General features: G+C 55.1%; 1 protein-coding gene across 1 annotated transcript; it reads left to right on the top strand.

Moving 5' to 3' along the window:
* The first annotated feature begins 402 nt into the window (after positions 1–402).
* TRIM56 (tripartite motif containing 56) lies at positions 403–9,388 on the top strand. The gene is made up of 3 exons (XM_015104227.4): positions 403–561; positions 1,448–1,560; positions 1,656–9,388. The coding sequence occupies exon 3, from the start codon at positions 1,657–1,659 to the stop codon at positions 3,919–3,921; it is 2,265 nt and encodes a 754-aa protein (XP_014959713.2). The 5' UTR covers positions 403–561; positions 1,448–1,560; position 1,656; the 3' UTR covers positions 3,922–9,388.
* The last annotated feature ends 6,128 nt before the right edge of the window (positions 9,389–15,516 follow it).

The following is a 15,516-nucleotide window of genomic DNA, read 5'->3' as shown; positions in this document are numbered from 1 at the left end:
GGGACACCTCCTCCAGGACCCCCTCCAGAATCTCAGCAGAGAATTGTGGTAGAAGGGCCTCACCTAGGGCTGGATGCCGCAGCCCTGGAAGCCTGGCCCGAGGCCGGGGCTCTGGTTACCCTGCGTCTCCGAGAATCACCTAAGATCTCTCATTTCTTCCCGTAGAGGATACATCCTCAGGCAGCTGCCCTGCCCTTGCGACAGACACACTTAGCAGGCTGAACAAATCCCCAGGCTCAAACGGACAGGCCGACCTCGGAGACTCCAGCCGCGATAGCTAACCCAGCCCGCACGAAGCCCGGGAGCCTGCGGGCGGGGACTGTGCCCCGCTGATGGGGGAAGGCCCCCCGCCCCCTCCCGAGGAAGAGGTCCAGGCTGGGGAGGGAAGAGGGCGGGGCCTGCGGCGGTTCTAGTCCGTGTCCCGGGCCTGGGACGGAAGTTGCAGAAGTACGATTAGTTTCAGTTTTGTTTCTCTCTCGGGAGCCCGGCAACAGCCGCATCAGGGTCTCCGAGGGCTGGGGCGGGGGGTCCCCCAGCTCTGGGTCCTGGAGCCCAAGCTAGGTAAGGAGGGGGCTTGGGGGGCGGCTAGAGGGAGAGGTGGACTGGAGGGGGTGGGGGAAGGGAGACGGCCGGAGGAAGAGGAAGGGAGGGGAGGGGGACAGAGACCCAGAGGGCGGGAGCAGAGGGGAGGCGCCTCTCTCCGGGGCCAGAGAGCTGAGGTCTCCCTGGGAAACCCCCTTCGCACTCTCTCAGCGCTGCCCGCCCCGACCCTCGGCCCAGCCGCTACTTTCTGGAAGTTTGGGGGAAACGCCCCAAATTTCTTTATCAAGTATTTCACTGGCCACTGTGCCGGATGCGGGGGGCATTCGCAGACGGAGCCTCACGTGACTCCGACCCTCCAGAGGCTCCTCGGAAAGGAGGAGGCCTCCAGCAGCAAGATGGGCGGAAAGAAAAGGGCTGGGGGAGCCGGGGCTCGGACCCGGAATCCGAGAAGCTGGAAGGAAAGAGCCGGGCAGCCCCTTCCCCTCAGCCGCCCCTCTGACTTCTCCAGAGCCCATTGCGGGGCCGTCGGGGCAGGAAGTTGGGGGGCCCCCAGTTCCTGTGATGCTGCTGCGGAGGGGGAGGGGGGCGGTCCGGGAGGCAGGTGTACCCGGCCCTGGGACTTGGGGCCCTGGGACTTGGGGCCCCGGCAATTGAAGCCCGTTGTTCCGCCCCACCTGCCAGGAGTCAAGGGGACTCTGCCCCCGTAGACCCTCTGCTGTGTCCTCCCTGCCCAACCCCCGCCCCGGCAGCTCACACACAGCAGGGTCCTCAGGGTCTGTTCACACCAGACTCTCACCCCATGTGCCACAAGGCCTGTCAGCGGCAGGGCGGGCGGGCAGGGGCACCCATCATTACCCCATGGGCTCTCTAAGGCCTGGCCCCTTGGTCTCTTCCGATCTCGCAGGGCCTGACACGCGCGAAGGCAGCTTTTACTTTTTCACATTTCTGAACGTGTGTACGGAGGAGGGAGGCGGTTCTTTAGCTCCAGAGAGGACAAGAAAATTCCCAGCCATTCAGGTGAGACCCCAGACCTGGTGGGGCTTGAGTATGGGGCAGAGGTGGGAGGGCAGAGGACGGCCACTTCAGGAGTGCCCTCGACCTCTTGCTTGCAGGATGGTTTCCCAGGGCTCCTCACCATCCCTCCTGGAGGCCCTGAGCAGCGACTTCCTGGCCTGTAAAATCTGCCTGGAGCAATTGCAGGTGCCCAAAACGCTGCCCTGCCTGCACACCTACTGCCAGGACTGCCTGGCACAGCTGGCCGAGGGCGGCCGCCTCCGATGCCCTGAGTGCCGCGAGTCTGTGCCCCTGCCGCCCACGGGCGTGGCCGCCTTCAAGACCAACTTCTTTGTCAACGGACTCCTGGATTTGGTGAAGGCCCGGGCCGGTGGCGACCTGCGGGCAGGGAAGCCGGCCTGTGCCCTGTGCCCCCTGATGGGGGGCGCCAGTGCCGGGGGGCCAGCCACCGCCCGATGCCTGGACTGCGCCGATGACCTGTGCCAGGCCTGTGCCGACGGACACCGGTGCACCCGACAGACCCACAGCCATCGGGTGGTGGACCTGGTGGGCTATAGGGCCGGGTGGTACGATGAGGAGGCCCGGGAGCGCCAGGCGGCCCAGTGTCCCCAGCACCCGGGGGAGGCCCTGCGCTTCCTGTGCCAGCCGTGCTCCCAGCTGCTGTGCCGAGAATGTCGCCTGGACCCCCACCTGGACCACCCCTGCCTGCCCCTGGCTGAGGCTGTGCGCGCCCGGAGGCCCGGCCTCGAGGAGCTGCTGGCCGGCGTGGACAACAACCTGGCTGAGCTGGAGGCCACCCGGCTGGCCGAAAAGGAAGCCTTGACCCGGCTGCGGGAGCAGGCGTCCAAGGTGGTCACGCAGGTGGAGGAGGCGGCCGAGCGAGTTCTCAGGGCCCTCCTGGCCCAGAAGCAGGAGGTGCTCGGGCAACTGCGAGCCCACGTCGAAGCTGCCGAGGAGGCTGCTCGGGAGCGCCTGGGGGAGCTGGAGGGCCGGGAGCAAGTGGCCAGGGAGGCGGCCGCCTTTGCCCGTCGGGTACTTAGCCTGGGGCGCGAGGCTGAGATCCTCTCGCTGGAGGGGGCGATCGCCCAGCGGCTCCGGCAGCTGCAGGGCTGTCCCTGGGTGCCTGGGCCCGCTCCCTGCCAGCTGCCCCAGCTGGAACTGCATCCCGGGCTCCTGGACAAGAACTGCCACCTGCTGAGGCTCTCCTTTGAGAAGCAGCAGCCACAGGACAGCGAGAAGGATGGAGCCCGAAGCGAGGGAGGTGATGCAACCCAGCCCCAGAGCAGGGATGGCGTTCAGACCCCCGATAAGGACAGAGCGCAGACACCCCAAGAGGACGAAGCCCAGCCCCTCAAGGCGGAGAGAGCTGAGACTCCTGAGGACGATGGAGCCAAGACCCCGAAAGAGGGCAGAGCCCAGACACCCCAGGAAGATGGAGGAACCCAGGCCCGGGGGGGCGGCAGGTCCAACAAGAAGAGGAAGTTCAAAGGCAGGCTCAAGTCCATCTCCCGGGAGCCCAGCCCTGCCCCCGGGCCAAACCTGGAGGGCTCCGGCCTCCTCCCCAGGCCCATCTTTTTCTGTACCTTCCCCACCCGGATGCCCGGGGACAAGCGCGCCCCCCGGATCACTGGGCTCTGTCCCTTTGGCTCCCGGGAGATCCTGGTGGCGGATGAGCAGAACAGGGCCCTAAAACGCTTCTCTCTGAATGGCGACTACAGGGGCGCAGTGCCTGTGCCCGAGGGCTGCTCCCCATGCAGTGTGGCCGCCCTGCAGGACGCCGTGGCATTCTCAGCGGCCGCGCGGCTCTATCTCATCAACCACAACGGTGAGGTGCAGTGGCGCCGGGCACTGAGCCTCTGCCAGGCCAGCCACGCTGTGGCTGCCATGCCGAGCGGGGACCGGGTGGCGGTCAGCGTGTCCGGACATGTGGAGGTGTACAACATGGAAGGCAGCTTGGCCACGCGGTTCATCCCTGGGGGCAAGGCCAACCGGGGCCTGCGGGCGCTGGTGTTCCTGACCACCAGCCCCCAGGGCCATTTTGTAGGGTCCGATTGGCAGCAGAATAGCTTGGTGGTCTGTGATGGGCTGGGTCAGGTGGTTGGGGAATACCGGGGACCCGGTCTGCATGGCTGCCAGCCGGGCTCCGTGTCCGTGGATAAGAAAGGCTACATCTTTCTGACCCTTCGTGAGGTCAACAAGGTAGTGATCCTTGATCCAAAGGGCTCACTGCTTGGCGACTTCCTGACGGCCTATCACGGCCTGGAAAAGCCCCGGGTGACCACCATGGTGGACGGCAGGTACCTGGTCGTGTCCCTCAGTAACGGGACCATCCACGTCTTTCGGGTCCGCCCTCTTGACAGTTAAAGGGCTGGGACTGGGGAGGGACTGGGGGTGGGGGGGGAGGAAAAGGGTGGGGAGAAGGCCAGCAGGGCCGCCCAGGAGATGTGGCGGCCAAGGGCATTTTCTCAGAGAGCAGGGGTTGACAGCTTTTCACAATGTGAGGTGCCAAACCCCTCATCAGGTGCAGGGATAGGGACCAAGCAGGGTTGGCATGACCATAATTCTCAGAAGCAGAGGAGGAGGGGTTGGAGAGGTGCTGGGCATTAATGCCTCTTGCTTTTGAGTTGGGGTTGGGGGGGGTGGTGACTGCCACTGCCGCTACTATAGAGTCTAGGTTTCCAAGATATGTAAACTAGTTGTGATTTGCGTTCTTCAAAACCATTCCTGATGGGGTGGCCCGGGAGGGGCTTGGGGAGGTGGGTAGAGACGGTCCTTGGAGCCAAGAAGGGTTCAGGGTATGTCAATTATGCACTTTGCAGAAGAGAGCTGAGAACCCACTCTTCTCCAGCTGGAAGGGGACAGGCTAGGTTAGCAGGGGCCTGAGATTTTGAACCCGGCAGTCAATGGCATCTTTCGCCGCAGAGATGGAAGGGCTGAGGTCATTCATTGCCTTCAGCCACAGCCGGGAAATTGAGGCTCCTCCTCCGATAGTGGCATCCCCCAGTGAAGAACGGGGTGGGCTTTGTGGGGGACCAAGTACAGACACTACCCCAGGGCAATGCATGTTTACCTCAAAGCCCTGAAGAGAACGTGCTGTTAGAAAACGGAGCCTGGTAGGGCTGGAGTCTAAAACGCAGGGCTTACCTGGGGCTAACCCTCCCAACTTCCCTCACCTCTCACCTCCAAGCCAGCCTGAGGTTGGACCTCTGTAGAATATAAAGTCTCTTCTGTTTTGATGTCTTAATACTTCCTGGAGTTTATTTTTAGCCCCTTCTTAGTTTCCCAGCACAATTCCTTTTGAGAAATTCTGGCTGAACTAAGGTGTTAAAGGCATTTGTCTGTATTGCTATTATGGGTGGGGAACACACCTAATCCTAGAGGCTAGGTGTGGAACTCAGGGGCCAAACCAGTTGGAAGACCTGAGAAGTCAGTAGTGGGGCTGACATGGGTGGAGGAGTGGACATTGTATGGAGGGGTCGTGTCAGAAGTGAGCCGTAACCACAGGCCCTTTGCATGGGCTGTGGCAGTGGTGGAACTGAGGTGGCCGTGGTTAGCCAAGGGCTGTTGAGAGATGACCAAATGGAATCTTAATGTAAGGATCACGGGCTGTGAGTGGTCATGGGAACCAGAGAGATTTTGGACAAGTCCAGATGGAAAGTATAGGACGTTAGGTGGAGGGAAAAGAAAATCTTTTTCCAGGGCGGCCATTGATTTGTTTCATGAAGTGAAGGGGGAAATAATCAAAGTCGAGTGGATGGATTCAATTATATAAAAATTTGAGATGTGTGCACAGCAAATCATAATGAAGATTAAAGGAAAAATCGATGAGGGGAGGAAATTACAGAGTGTTGATCTGAGAGCTGAGTCTCCAGGGTGTACAGTGACTTAAAGAGATCTACTTGGTTCAAAGGACCAAATAAGTTGGGTCCCCAGAAGGGAATCCACACAGGCCAGGACACATAAATTGAAAAAGAAAATCAACCATTTGCATTCATCAAAAAAATATTTTTGAAGCTATATCATGGGGAAATAGGCTCCTGGCATGATAAATGCTTCTTCCTGGAGATGGGTTTGGCAGGACTTGACAGGAGTGAAAGAAATGATTGTAAGATGAAGTTACTTCACATTGGGGAATACGTTCTGGGGAAAGAATTGAAAAAGAAAAAGGATTTGCAGATAGGTATTTGTGACCACGCTGTATTATAGTCATTGACAGGAAACAGCTCAGCTCTGGAAGGAATAGCCAAGTTGATTGTGGTCTAGCAGGACAGTGAGTTACTGCCTTCATGTATGACAACTATGAGAACTATTTAGACGAGTGTGATGTTCTGTGATGCAATCATAAGCAAAAAAAAAGAAAAGCTTTTGGATTTCTGATCACATCATTATAGCAACAAGGTAAAAGCATGTCTGAATAGTTTACTGAGTGTTAACAGGTTCAAAATGTGTAAATAGTGACAGGGGAGGTTGGGTTCTTTTTGAGTTATTTCATGCTGTTATTCATATATGCACATTTCTACTTCAGTTACTATTGTCCATTAAATAACGTATATGCTTAACTGTACTGCAGAAAAATACACCTCTATAAATGATATTCAAGAATAACTCCTGGATTTGCAAATGAATGTCAGAATAAATGAGACTGTTCTGGCGGGGGTAGGGGTAGAGCAGGAGCGAGGGGGAGAATCCCAGTGGGTCTGGACCCAGCAGGGAGGAAAGGCCAGCAGATCAGGGGCCTGTTTGGTGGCTGACCGTGGAATGTGCCCTGGGAAGGTTTGCAGTGGTCAGGCATTCCCATGGGTGATCTGTCATTGTGGAGTGTCCAGAGGCAAGAGACGGTCTTACTGAGTTCACCAGCTCATTCAGACCAACTGGAAACCGAGTTGTGGTTCTATGGAACCAGGTGGTATAGGGTGAGTTGCACGAGTGGGGAGACTGCGTCTGTCTTTTTCAGAGTCAGCACAGTGATGGCTCCTAGTAGGTGCTCAGTAAACATCTGTGGAGTGAATTGGTGTCTAGTAAATGGCACCCCACTCCAGTACTCTTGCCTGAAAAATCCATGGATGGAGGAGTCTGGTAGGCTGCAGTCCATGGGGTCGCTAAGAGCGACACGACTGAGCGACTTCACTTTCACTTTTTACTTTCATGCATTGGAGAAGGAAATGGCAATCCACTCCAGTGTTCTTGCCTGGAGAATCCCAGGGACGGGGAAGCCTGGTGGGCTGCCATCTATGGGGTCGCACAGAGACGACTGAAGTGACTTAGCAGCAGCAGCAGCAAACAGTGGGACCCACCAAGGTGTCCAAAACCTTGGCTTGTGGGAAATCTCCAGTAGGGGGCACTGTGGACTCAGCCTATCTTAAGCCTCCAGGAGCGTGAGTCAGCTCTGAGTCACAAAAGAGATGAAATCGGGGTGTCCTGCTTATGTGTCCTGGAGCGTTCTGGCCTCTAAGGGATAAATACCTTCAGGTTAGAACAACAGTTTTGCAGAGCTGCATGGGAACTGTGTGCAGAGAGCCAGGCTGGTGGAATGGCTCCAGCCAGGAGGTGGGAATAGAGAACTTCAGAGGGGAAATACCACCTGGATACAGGAAGAGACTCCCACAGATATTGTAAAGAGGAAGCAGTTGCAGGGGACACCTGGGAAGTCAGGCTTGGGGCGATTGACAGGAGAAGGGCTTGGTCGAGGTGGCGAGGCACGCGGCACTGGGGAAATGTGAAATGGATGGGAAGTATAGCACTTGAGCATCATTTTGAAAGGAAAATCCCCAGCCTCCCAACTGTGACCTGGGAATCCTAACACATCCTGGTGCCGAAAGCACCACGCAGCACCGGGACAAAGAGTTCTTGCTTCAACTACAGATGTTGAGAAATCAGGAACATCATGAAAGATATGACATCCCCCCATCACACCCCCGCAGTGGACAGTGACAATTAACATGATCCATCATTCCTTTTCCTGTTTGGGACTTCCCAGATTGTGTACAAAAGGAGGGTGCCATTTAGGTAGAGAAAAGAGGAGTAGAGAACCTCGTTCGTATTTTTGTGCCTCGAAATGAGAGAGGCAGTGGAGATCTGGGTTGAGTGCTGGCTTCCCTGGTGGTTCAGCTGGTGAGGAACCCGCCTGCAATGTGGGAGACCTGGGTTCAATCCCTGGGTTAGGAAGATCCCCTGGAGAAGGGAAAGGCTACCCACTCCAGGATTCTGGCCTGGAGAATTCCATGGCCTGTATAGTCTATGGAGTCGCAGAGAGTCGGACACGACTGAGCGACTTTCACTTTCACCTTCTTCCAGCTAAACAGCTGTGTAATATTGGTCACTCTCCCTAACCTCTGTGGACCTGTTTCTACATCAGTAAAATACCCGTCATAATATCCACTGTGCCAACCTCACAGGGTTATCGTGAGGACTGGCTGAGAGGCGTGAGGTCTTGGTTAGGAAAAATTTTAACCGACTTGTATTCATAGTACTGAGTTAATGCTTTTTTGTCAGGGTAAGCCTGAAAGGGGATGTGGTATGCATGTATTGTGAGGGAGAGGCTCGAGAATGTCTGGGAAGAGCTGTTACCTGCTTCTCTGTTGGAGGAGACTCTTCAGTTCTGCTTTCCAGCGTTTATCTGAAGAAGCCATTTGCTAAGACTCAACAGTGAGCGTAGGTGCAGAAGGGACCGATGGCCATCTTGCTAAGGCTCAGTTCTGCTCCTAAAAGCCAGCTGAGAATCAGGCTCTACTAAACCTGTATACTAACATGTAGAAGAAATGGCCAGAGTAGCCCAGTTTTGTGTTTTTTGTTTTGGGTAAGAGAAGATAACAATTTGGGAGGGAGTCGCTCTCCGTTTGCCTTAGTCTTATTCTTACTGTATCTATAAAGCCACTCATAGGATAATCTACAGAGATAATATTCCAATGGGGCCGATGTCCAAGAGAGAAGTCAGAAATCTTCCAAGGAAGTTGATGAGGTTGGTGACCTGAGCTGGGCAGGATGTGGTAAGTGCGTGCCAATATCAAGGTATTTTGATCATCTCTCCCGAGCTTCCCTGGTGGCTCAGCGGTGAAGAGTTCACTTCCTGGGTCTGGAAGATTCCCCTGGAGAAGGCAACGGCAACCTACTCCAGTATTCTTGCCCAGGGAATCCCATGGACAGAGGAGCCTGGTGGGCTGTAGTCCGTGAAGCCTCAAGAGTCAAGACACAACTTAGCGACTACACCACCACCCCGGCGGGTTAGCTGAGAACTAGAGCCACCTGGAAGTTAAGTGGGAGGTTGGACGGAGGGACAGAGTTCTGTCTGGGGGAGAGGGTAGCCTTGGACTAACCGGGGCAGGGAGCTGCGAGAGACACTGCTCAAGAAGTTGCTCCCAACAAGAGAAAGGTCAAGATCAGATGTAGGCTTAGAGAAATAGGTGACTTGACCAAACCAGCCCAACCGGTTCATGAATGTAGTTCATTTAAACGAATGCAGATGGGAATAGAGTGACTGGGAGAGTGGAGAAGGCTCAGCAGGGTCTGGCTGACCTCACCCAAAGCCTAGGTGAGGAATCGACCAGGCAGAGAAGGGCCGTAAAGGCAATTGGGAAGTAGTTTGGGGAGGTTTTGGAAGGCAATCTGACTTCTCTTTGGAGGAAGTTTCTAGCTGGTTGGGTTAGCAGCCAAGAGAAATGGGATGGAAAATGGAATTGGGGCCTCCGTACCCTTGGTGTCGGCCCAGCAAATATTTCTTAGCTGCCACTGGCCTGAAGAAGCTATGTTGTAAACTCTTTCATTCCTTTAATTGTGTACTTTATATCTCCCCCCCGCCCCGCTGTTTCTTAATAAATTCCTTTGAAAAATTGAACCTTTTCTCAGATGGTTCATGTGTGTGGGGAACGATCAACACCCAGGTAGGGAAGGGAATCAGATAGTATGGCCCTTCTTGCTGTAACTGCGAAGATGCTACCTGGAGTCCTTGGAGACACTTCAGCCGCAGGGTCTGTCATCGTCTGTGGTTCCCCCATCCTCGTCCCAGGCCACGCCTGCCTCTGTGGGACAGAGGGGCCCTCTGGGCAGAGGTCTGCATCTTCCAGGCTCACATTTCGTGGGAGGGAGCCAGCAGGTGATCTGGCCCAGCAGGACCCCCGAAGTTGTGTGTAAAGGAGGTGAGTGGGGGTGCAGGTCAGGGTGGCTGTGCCCATCACTGGTCTCTGCTTGTTTTCTGGTTTGCGGGCTCCACCTGACCTGCTGTGTCTGTGATACCACGGTGGCCCCTGCCGGGCTGGGAAGTATCCACCTACTGGCCAAACCTACCTCCTCTGACCTGCTCTCCAAAGTCCCTCCAGGAGTCCCTGACCCTCCTCTCTCAGTCCTGAGCAGGAAGAAGGAAGATCTCCGGTCCTTCCTTCCAATTCACTCAACCTCTGTCCTCCCTCATCAAATGCAGGGGTCAAACAGCAGTTACCGAATGTTCCCTCCCTGTGCTTCACATCCATCGACCGCCAAAATGGAAGTGGCCACCACCAACACTGTGTTAGAGATGCGGAACCCTAGACCCGGGAGCTTTGCTCATTAGAAGCAGATTTTGTTTCTGACCCCAAAGCTGCCCTTTCGAGCAGCTCTGAATCCTAAGCCCATGTCTGTTTCCTCGTTCATCGATGAGAGAGCTGAACGAAATGAGATCCCAGGTTCTTCCCTGAGCTAACAGGCCAGGACCCATCCCCAAACAGGTCCAGAATCTAGACACAGAAAGGGAAGCTCGGCAATGCCCCGTGCACCCCAAGACCGCCTTGTGCTCATTGCCAGGGCGCCCCCTCCCCCACTTGTCTCTTATGACAAGTGATAAGAGAATGCTCTAAGTGGCCCGGTGGGGAAGCAGGAGGCGGGGATGAGGGCCCACCACTGCTGCGGTGACAGCCTGAATAAGAATTCTGCTATTCATCATCTGATGACTCAGCCTGGCTCTGGACCGGCGCCTCTGTGAGCCCTGGGGAGGGTGACTCAGCAGCTGAGGGGGCCGGGCGCGGGAGAGCCTGTGGGTCCATGTGAGCGCTGAGTGTTGCGAGAACGACTCGTTCTAGCTCCAAAGCCCCAAGGCGGAGCGTCTGTGCCTGTGGTCAGAAACACGCGGCCTCGGTCCCCAGCCATGCGGCCGAGCCTCCTCCCTCAAGCCTGGGTCTCTCCTCTGCACTGGAGAAGTCACCGGCCTGGAGGTGGCAGGCCCGTGGCCTCTGCGCATGGCCGTGGGCCCATCTGCGAGTGGCCAGGCCACAGACTGCAGGGTGGGGAAGTGGGGCCGTGTCACAGGCCAGGCACACAGCTGGACAGATGGTCTCTTCATCACTGAGGTTGGGGGAGCTGGGCTCCGGGGTCTTGCTTTTGCTTCCGCGTCAACTCAGAAAATGTCTCTTCCCCTTCAGAAAGAGCAGCATCTATTTTCTCTGCCTTGAACCCTACGTTAGGGACAGGCTCATTGGAAGAAGAGAGCCAAAGCAAGGAACCAGCGAACAGGCCCCAAAACCCAGCGTGGAGGCTGGAGGTCCATGCGCAGGGTGGCTGCATTCAGACGGCTCGCTTCTCCCCTCCAGCGCCCGCTTCCCCCAGCCCCATCCCTGGCCGCCCTGACCACTTTCTCACCTCGATTATTCACCCGCGTCCTCACCTGCAAAACCCTTCAGGTCAAGAACTTCTGATTCACACCGAACATTCCATAATCAGGTGTTCTGTAAATACCGGTGAGTGAAAAGAGCAAATGAGTGAATTAGTGCTAAAACCTCATCCCTATCACTCACTCACATGGTTGGGTCGAACAAGGGCAGGAGCTGGAAATGTTGCTGGGGCAGGCCTGGAGGCAAAAAGAATTTATCCCTTTTCCTTAGGAGGAAGCATGAGTAACAGTGAAATGATCCAAATTCTGGAGAAAAAAAGATGCTAGTCTCACTCCTCTGTACTCTTTCTTTGTTTCATAGCACTTTGACCTCCCAACACACTGTTTCATAGGATTATTTATCCTGCCTGTGGCTGATCGTTTTGTCTCCTTCTCCAGTTTCTACCCCAGGTACAATGCAAGCCCCAGGACGGGGCATTTTGCCTGTTTTGTGCACTAACACACCCCGTGCCCGTAGAACAGTGTGTGAGGTGCAGTAAACTCTGAATGAATGAATACACAGATGAATGAAAGTTCTGTGTGGACATTTACCCTGAGGGGCAGTTCTCTCTCCATCCGCTCTGCATTTACCTGTATTAATAAAGCCCAGCAGGTACATTTTATTATCACCCTTGACTTAAAGATGGGGATGGTGAGGTTACATTATGTAAACGGGGTCACCAGGAGCTGGGCGAGGAGCTGGGCAGAGGTCAGTGCCAGCCACAGCTGGCTTGGGGCCAACTCGCTACCACTGCCTGGCGAGGTGAGGCACACGACACCTTCCTGGGAGCCACATCTATTGCTGGCCAAAATCTTGGCTTTCGCTGCCCACCGAAGCCAAATGAAAAATATGGAGACAGGCTTTGGAGGAAATAGAAAGGTGGTTTTAACTCTCAGCCGGCAGAGAGGGGAACCCAGAAGGCTCATGTGCCTCAAGAACTGCGCCCACGTTCCATGAGGAGTCTCTGTGTGTGTGTGTTAGTCGCTCAGTCATGCCTGACTCTTCAGCTGCACAGACTGTAGCCTGACAGGCTCCTCTGTCCATGGGATTCTCCAGGCAAGAACACTGGAGTGGCTAGTCATTCCCTTCTCCAGGGGATCTTCCCGACCCAGTGATCGAACCCTGGTCTCCTGCATTGCAGGCAGATTCTTTACACATTTGAGCTACAGGGAAGTCCTTTAGGGGAGGAGTCTAGGGGCTTATATAAGATGAGGGCTCGCAGTTGGGGGTCAGTGAAGAGGACCAAAGGTGTTTGGATCTTGTCGAAAAACAGTCACAGGCCGATGTCAGTAACCCAGTAATTGAGTCCGACAGTTCCATGGCTCTGTGGCCTTCTTTCTGATACCTAACTACAAGGGGAAGGGTGTTGTAAGGGCAAACACCAGATACAGGATGCGTTAGGCATAGAGTCAAAGGAAAACAGGTGCGAAGTGTAGCGGGGAGAAAAGCAAGCTTAGTTACAGACGTGCTGAGTCAGGAGCAGTTGAAGTATCGACTGCCAGGTTGCTCTGTTCATGGGATTCTCCCAGCAGGAATACTGGAGTGGGTTGCCATTTTCTTCTCCAGAGGCTCTTCCTGACTCAGGAATTGAACCCAGGTCTCCTGCATCGCAGGCAGATTCTTTACCATCTGAGCCACTAGGGAAGTCCAAAGTAAAAAAAAACAAACAAACAACTAACTAGGAATATTCAGGCCTGCTCATTGTTCTCTTTATCGTCTTTGTTCTCAGGAAAGGGAAAGAAAAAATAAACTCATTTCTCTTTTTTTCCATGTAACTGCAAAACATCCCAGTCCATCTTTCCTGGGTGAGGCTTTTTTTTTTTTCTCTCCATTTCCACCAACTTCCTGCACGACTCCATTCCCACCCAAAGTACAGCTTCTTGTCAGCAGATAGACTTTTCCTGGCAGAAGAACCATGGAGACACGGGAGCAGAAGGGCAGGCCATGGGGGAGACTGGTTCTGGCTCTCCCTGTTTGGGACCTGCAGACCTGGCCCAGGGCTGTACTGTTCCTGCAGCTGGCCCCCACCACCGACACCCCACAGACCATGTGGGAGGCTCCTAGGCCCAAGCCCAGGGCAGCTGGAACTCCCCAGCTCACTTATCTGTGGGAGCTGAGCTAGAACCTAGGGAAGGGCCTATGCAGCCCTAGGCATGAGGGCTCCAGGCACTGTCTCCTTTCCAGGCCGGCCCTGCAGGGCTCAGGCAGGGGGAACCATGCTCCCCAGTTTCCTTCTCAGCTCCTGTGTCTCCGTGGTTCTCTTCCAGAAAAAGCCTTTTACAGCTGAGAAGACGCTGTACTCTGGGGCAAAGGTATCTCTTGGAGGGGTGTGATGGTGTCATGTGGGAAGTTAGTGGAAAGGGAGACAGAAAGTAAAACATCTCGCAGGAGACGTGGATTGGGGTGTGGTTCCCGGGAAGGCATTGTGAATATCATCGTCCCCGGGGAAAGTGCTGGGAGCTGGCCCCAGGCCAGCCGCTGGCTCCTGTGTGATCCCAGGAGAAGAGAATAGAGACCCGAGAACACCAGGCTGCAGAGACTTGAGAACACGCACGTCCACGCTCAGGGAGACCCTGTGCCATTGGTCTCCTCCATCCAAGGCCTGGGGGAGGCAGTGGGAGAGGAAGGGAAGGAGACTGGGATGTCTGAGCATCAGCTGGAAGTGGTCCATCGGGGGAGATGGAAGCTGGATTGGGGTTTGTCGGGGAGAATCTGTGCCCAGATGTTGAGAAGCAGTGAGTGCCACGCCCCGCGTGTGGGTTTGTGCCTGTGGCCGGGCCCGCTGGGCATTTGTGCCGGTGGGTTTAGGTGAGGTGTATGCCTGCTCTCTAGCAAAGCCCACGGGTGTGGGGGACTTGCTGTCAGGGTGTTCCTAGGAAGGGTATCATGCCAACTTTTGCCTCATTAGAGAATCAAGCCTGGAATTTCCCTGAAGCTCATTTCCTACCACTTAATCCTTAGCACAGGATCACAGTGGCCAAGTCTGTCCCCCGCCCCGAGGGCAGATGCTGGGCGTGAGCGAGCAGCAGAGCCCTCCAGGAGTGCCCCGACCTCCCGTCCGCCTCTCCCCACCGAGGCCCCTCTCCTAACACACAGTCACATGTGCCTTCCCCCCTGGCTTCTTCCTCCCTTTCCAAAAAGAACGGGAGTCAAGGCAAGGAGATCCCCATTTAACCCCAGCTCCACCGCTGGCTAAGCAGCTGACCTCTGCAGAGGCTCCTTCACCTCTCTGAACCGCCGTCCCTCATCTGTAAAATGGGTGTGGTACAACAGTAGGAAGGCTCTCGGATGAACAGGCAAGATGAAGAACGCACAAAGATAACTAAGTAAAATAGATGACCAACAAGGACCTACTGTATAGCACAGGGAATGCTGCTGAATAGCCTGTGATAACCTAAATGGGAAAAGAATTTGAAAAAGAAGAGACACATGTATAACTGAATCACTTTGCTGTACACTTGAGACTGCCGCAACATTGCCAAACAGCTATGCTCCAATAGAATGTATTAATAAACAATTTTTAAAAATAAAAAGACGAAGGATGTAAACGCACTCAGAGAGTGCCTGGCACGTGGAGATGTTTGATCCAAGGCCACCCTTTCCCTCCTTCTGTCACCCACCCACCCCTTGGGACCACGGGTCTTCTCTCAATCCTTTGAGAGACAAAACACCCCTTGCACCTATCGCTCAGGCCATTATGCAGCGGGTATTTATTGGGCTCTGCCTCTAAGTAACCAGTGCAAACAGCAAGTGCAAAAGTGTCTGGGAATGGGATTTCCCTGGAGGCCCAGTGGCTAAGGCTCTACATTTCCAGTGCAAGGGGCCCAGGGTTTGATCCCTGATTGGGGTACTAGACCCCACATGCCGAAAGTAGAGATTCTGCATGCCACAGCTAAGACCTGGTGCAGCCAACTAAATTAGTTCAAAAAAAAAAAAAAATGTCCAGGGAAGGCATGACCGGGGGGAAGGCTGACCTGTCACCCAGACACAGTGGCTCTAACACGGTGCTTCATCACAGCCCAGCACCTGCTTCTTGGCTACACGTGTGCACCCTGGACCAGCCAATCTCAGGTGCCTGCAATGCAGGAGACCTGGGTTCAATCCCTGGGTCAGGAAGATCCCCTGGAGAAGGAAATGGCAAGCCACCCCAGTATTCAAAACTGGAGAGTCCCATGGACTGTACAGGCTATAGTCCACGGGATCGCAAAGAGTCGGTCCACTTTCAACATAAAGTGGACACACAAAGAATAGCTTACAGACCCCAAATGCTGGCTTGGACATCCACAGGCACGTGGACTCATCTCTGCCAGGAGCCTCAGAATGTGGCTTTAGCGTGGAAGCAGAA

This window comes from Ovis aries, chromosome 24 (assembly GCF_016772045.2).
Source record: "Ovis aries strain OAR_USU_Benz2616 breed Rambouillet chromosome 24, ARS-UI_Ramb_v3.0, whole genome shotgun sequence".
NCBI classification, from domain to species: domain Eukaryota; kingdom Metazoa; phylum Chordata; class Mammalia; order Artiodactyla; family Bovidae; genus Ovis; species Ovis aries.
The sequence above is the reverse complement of the archived record's forward strand: the minus strand, read 5'-3'. Positions and strand labels throughout refer to the sequence as shown.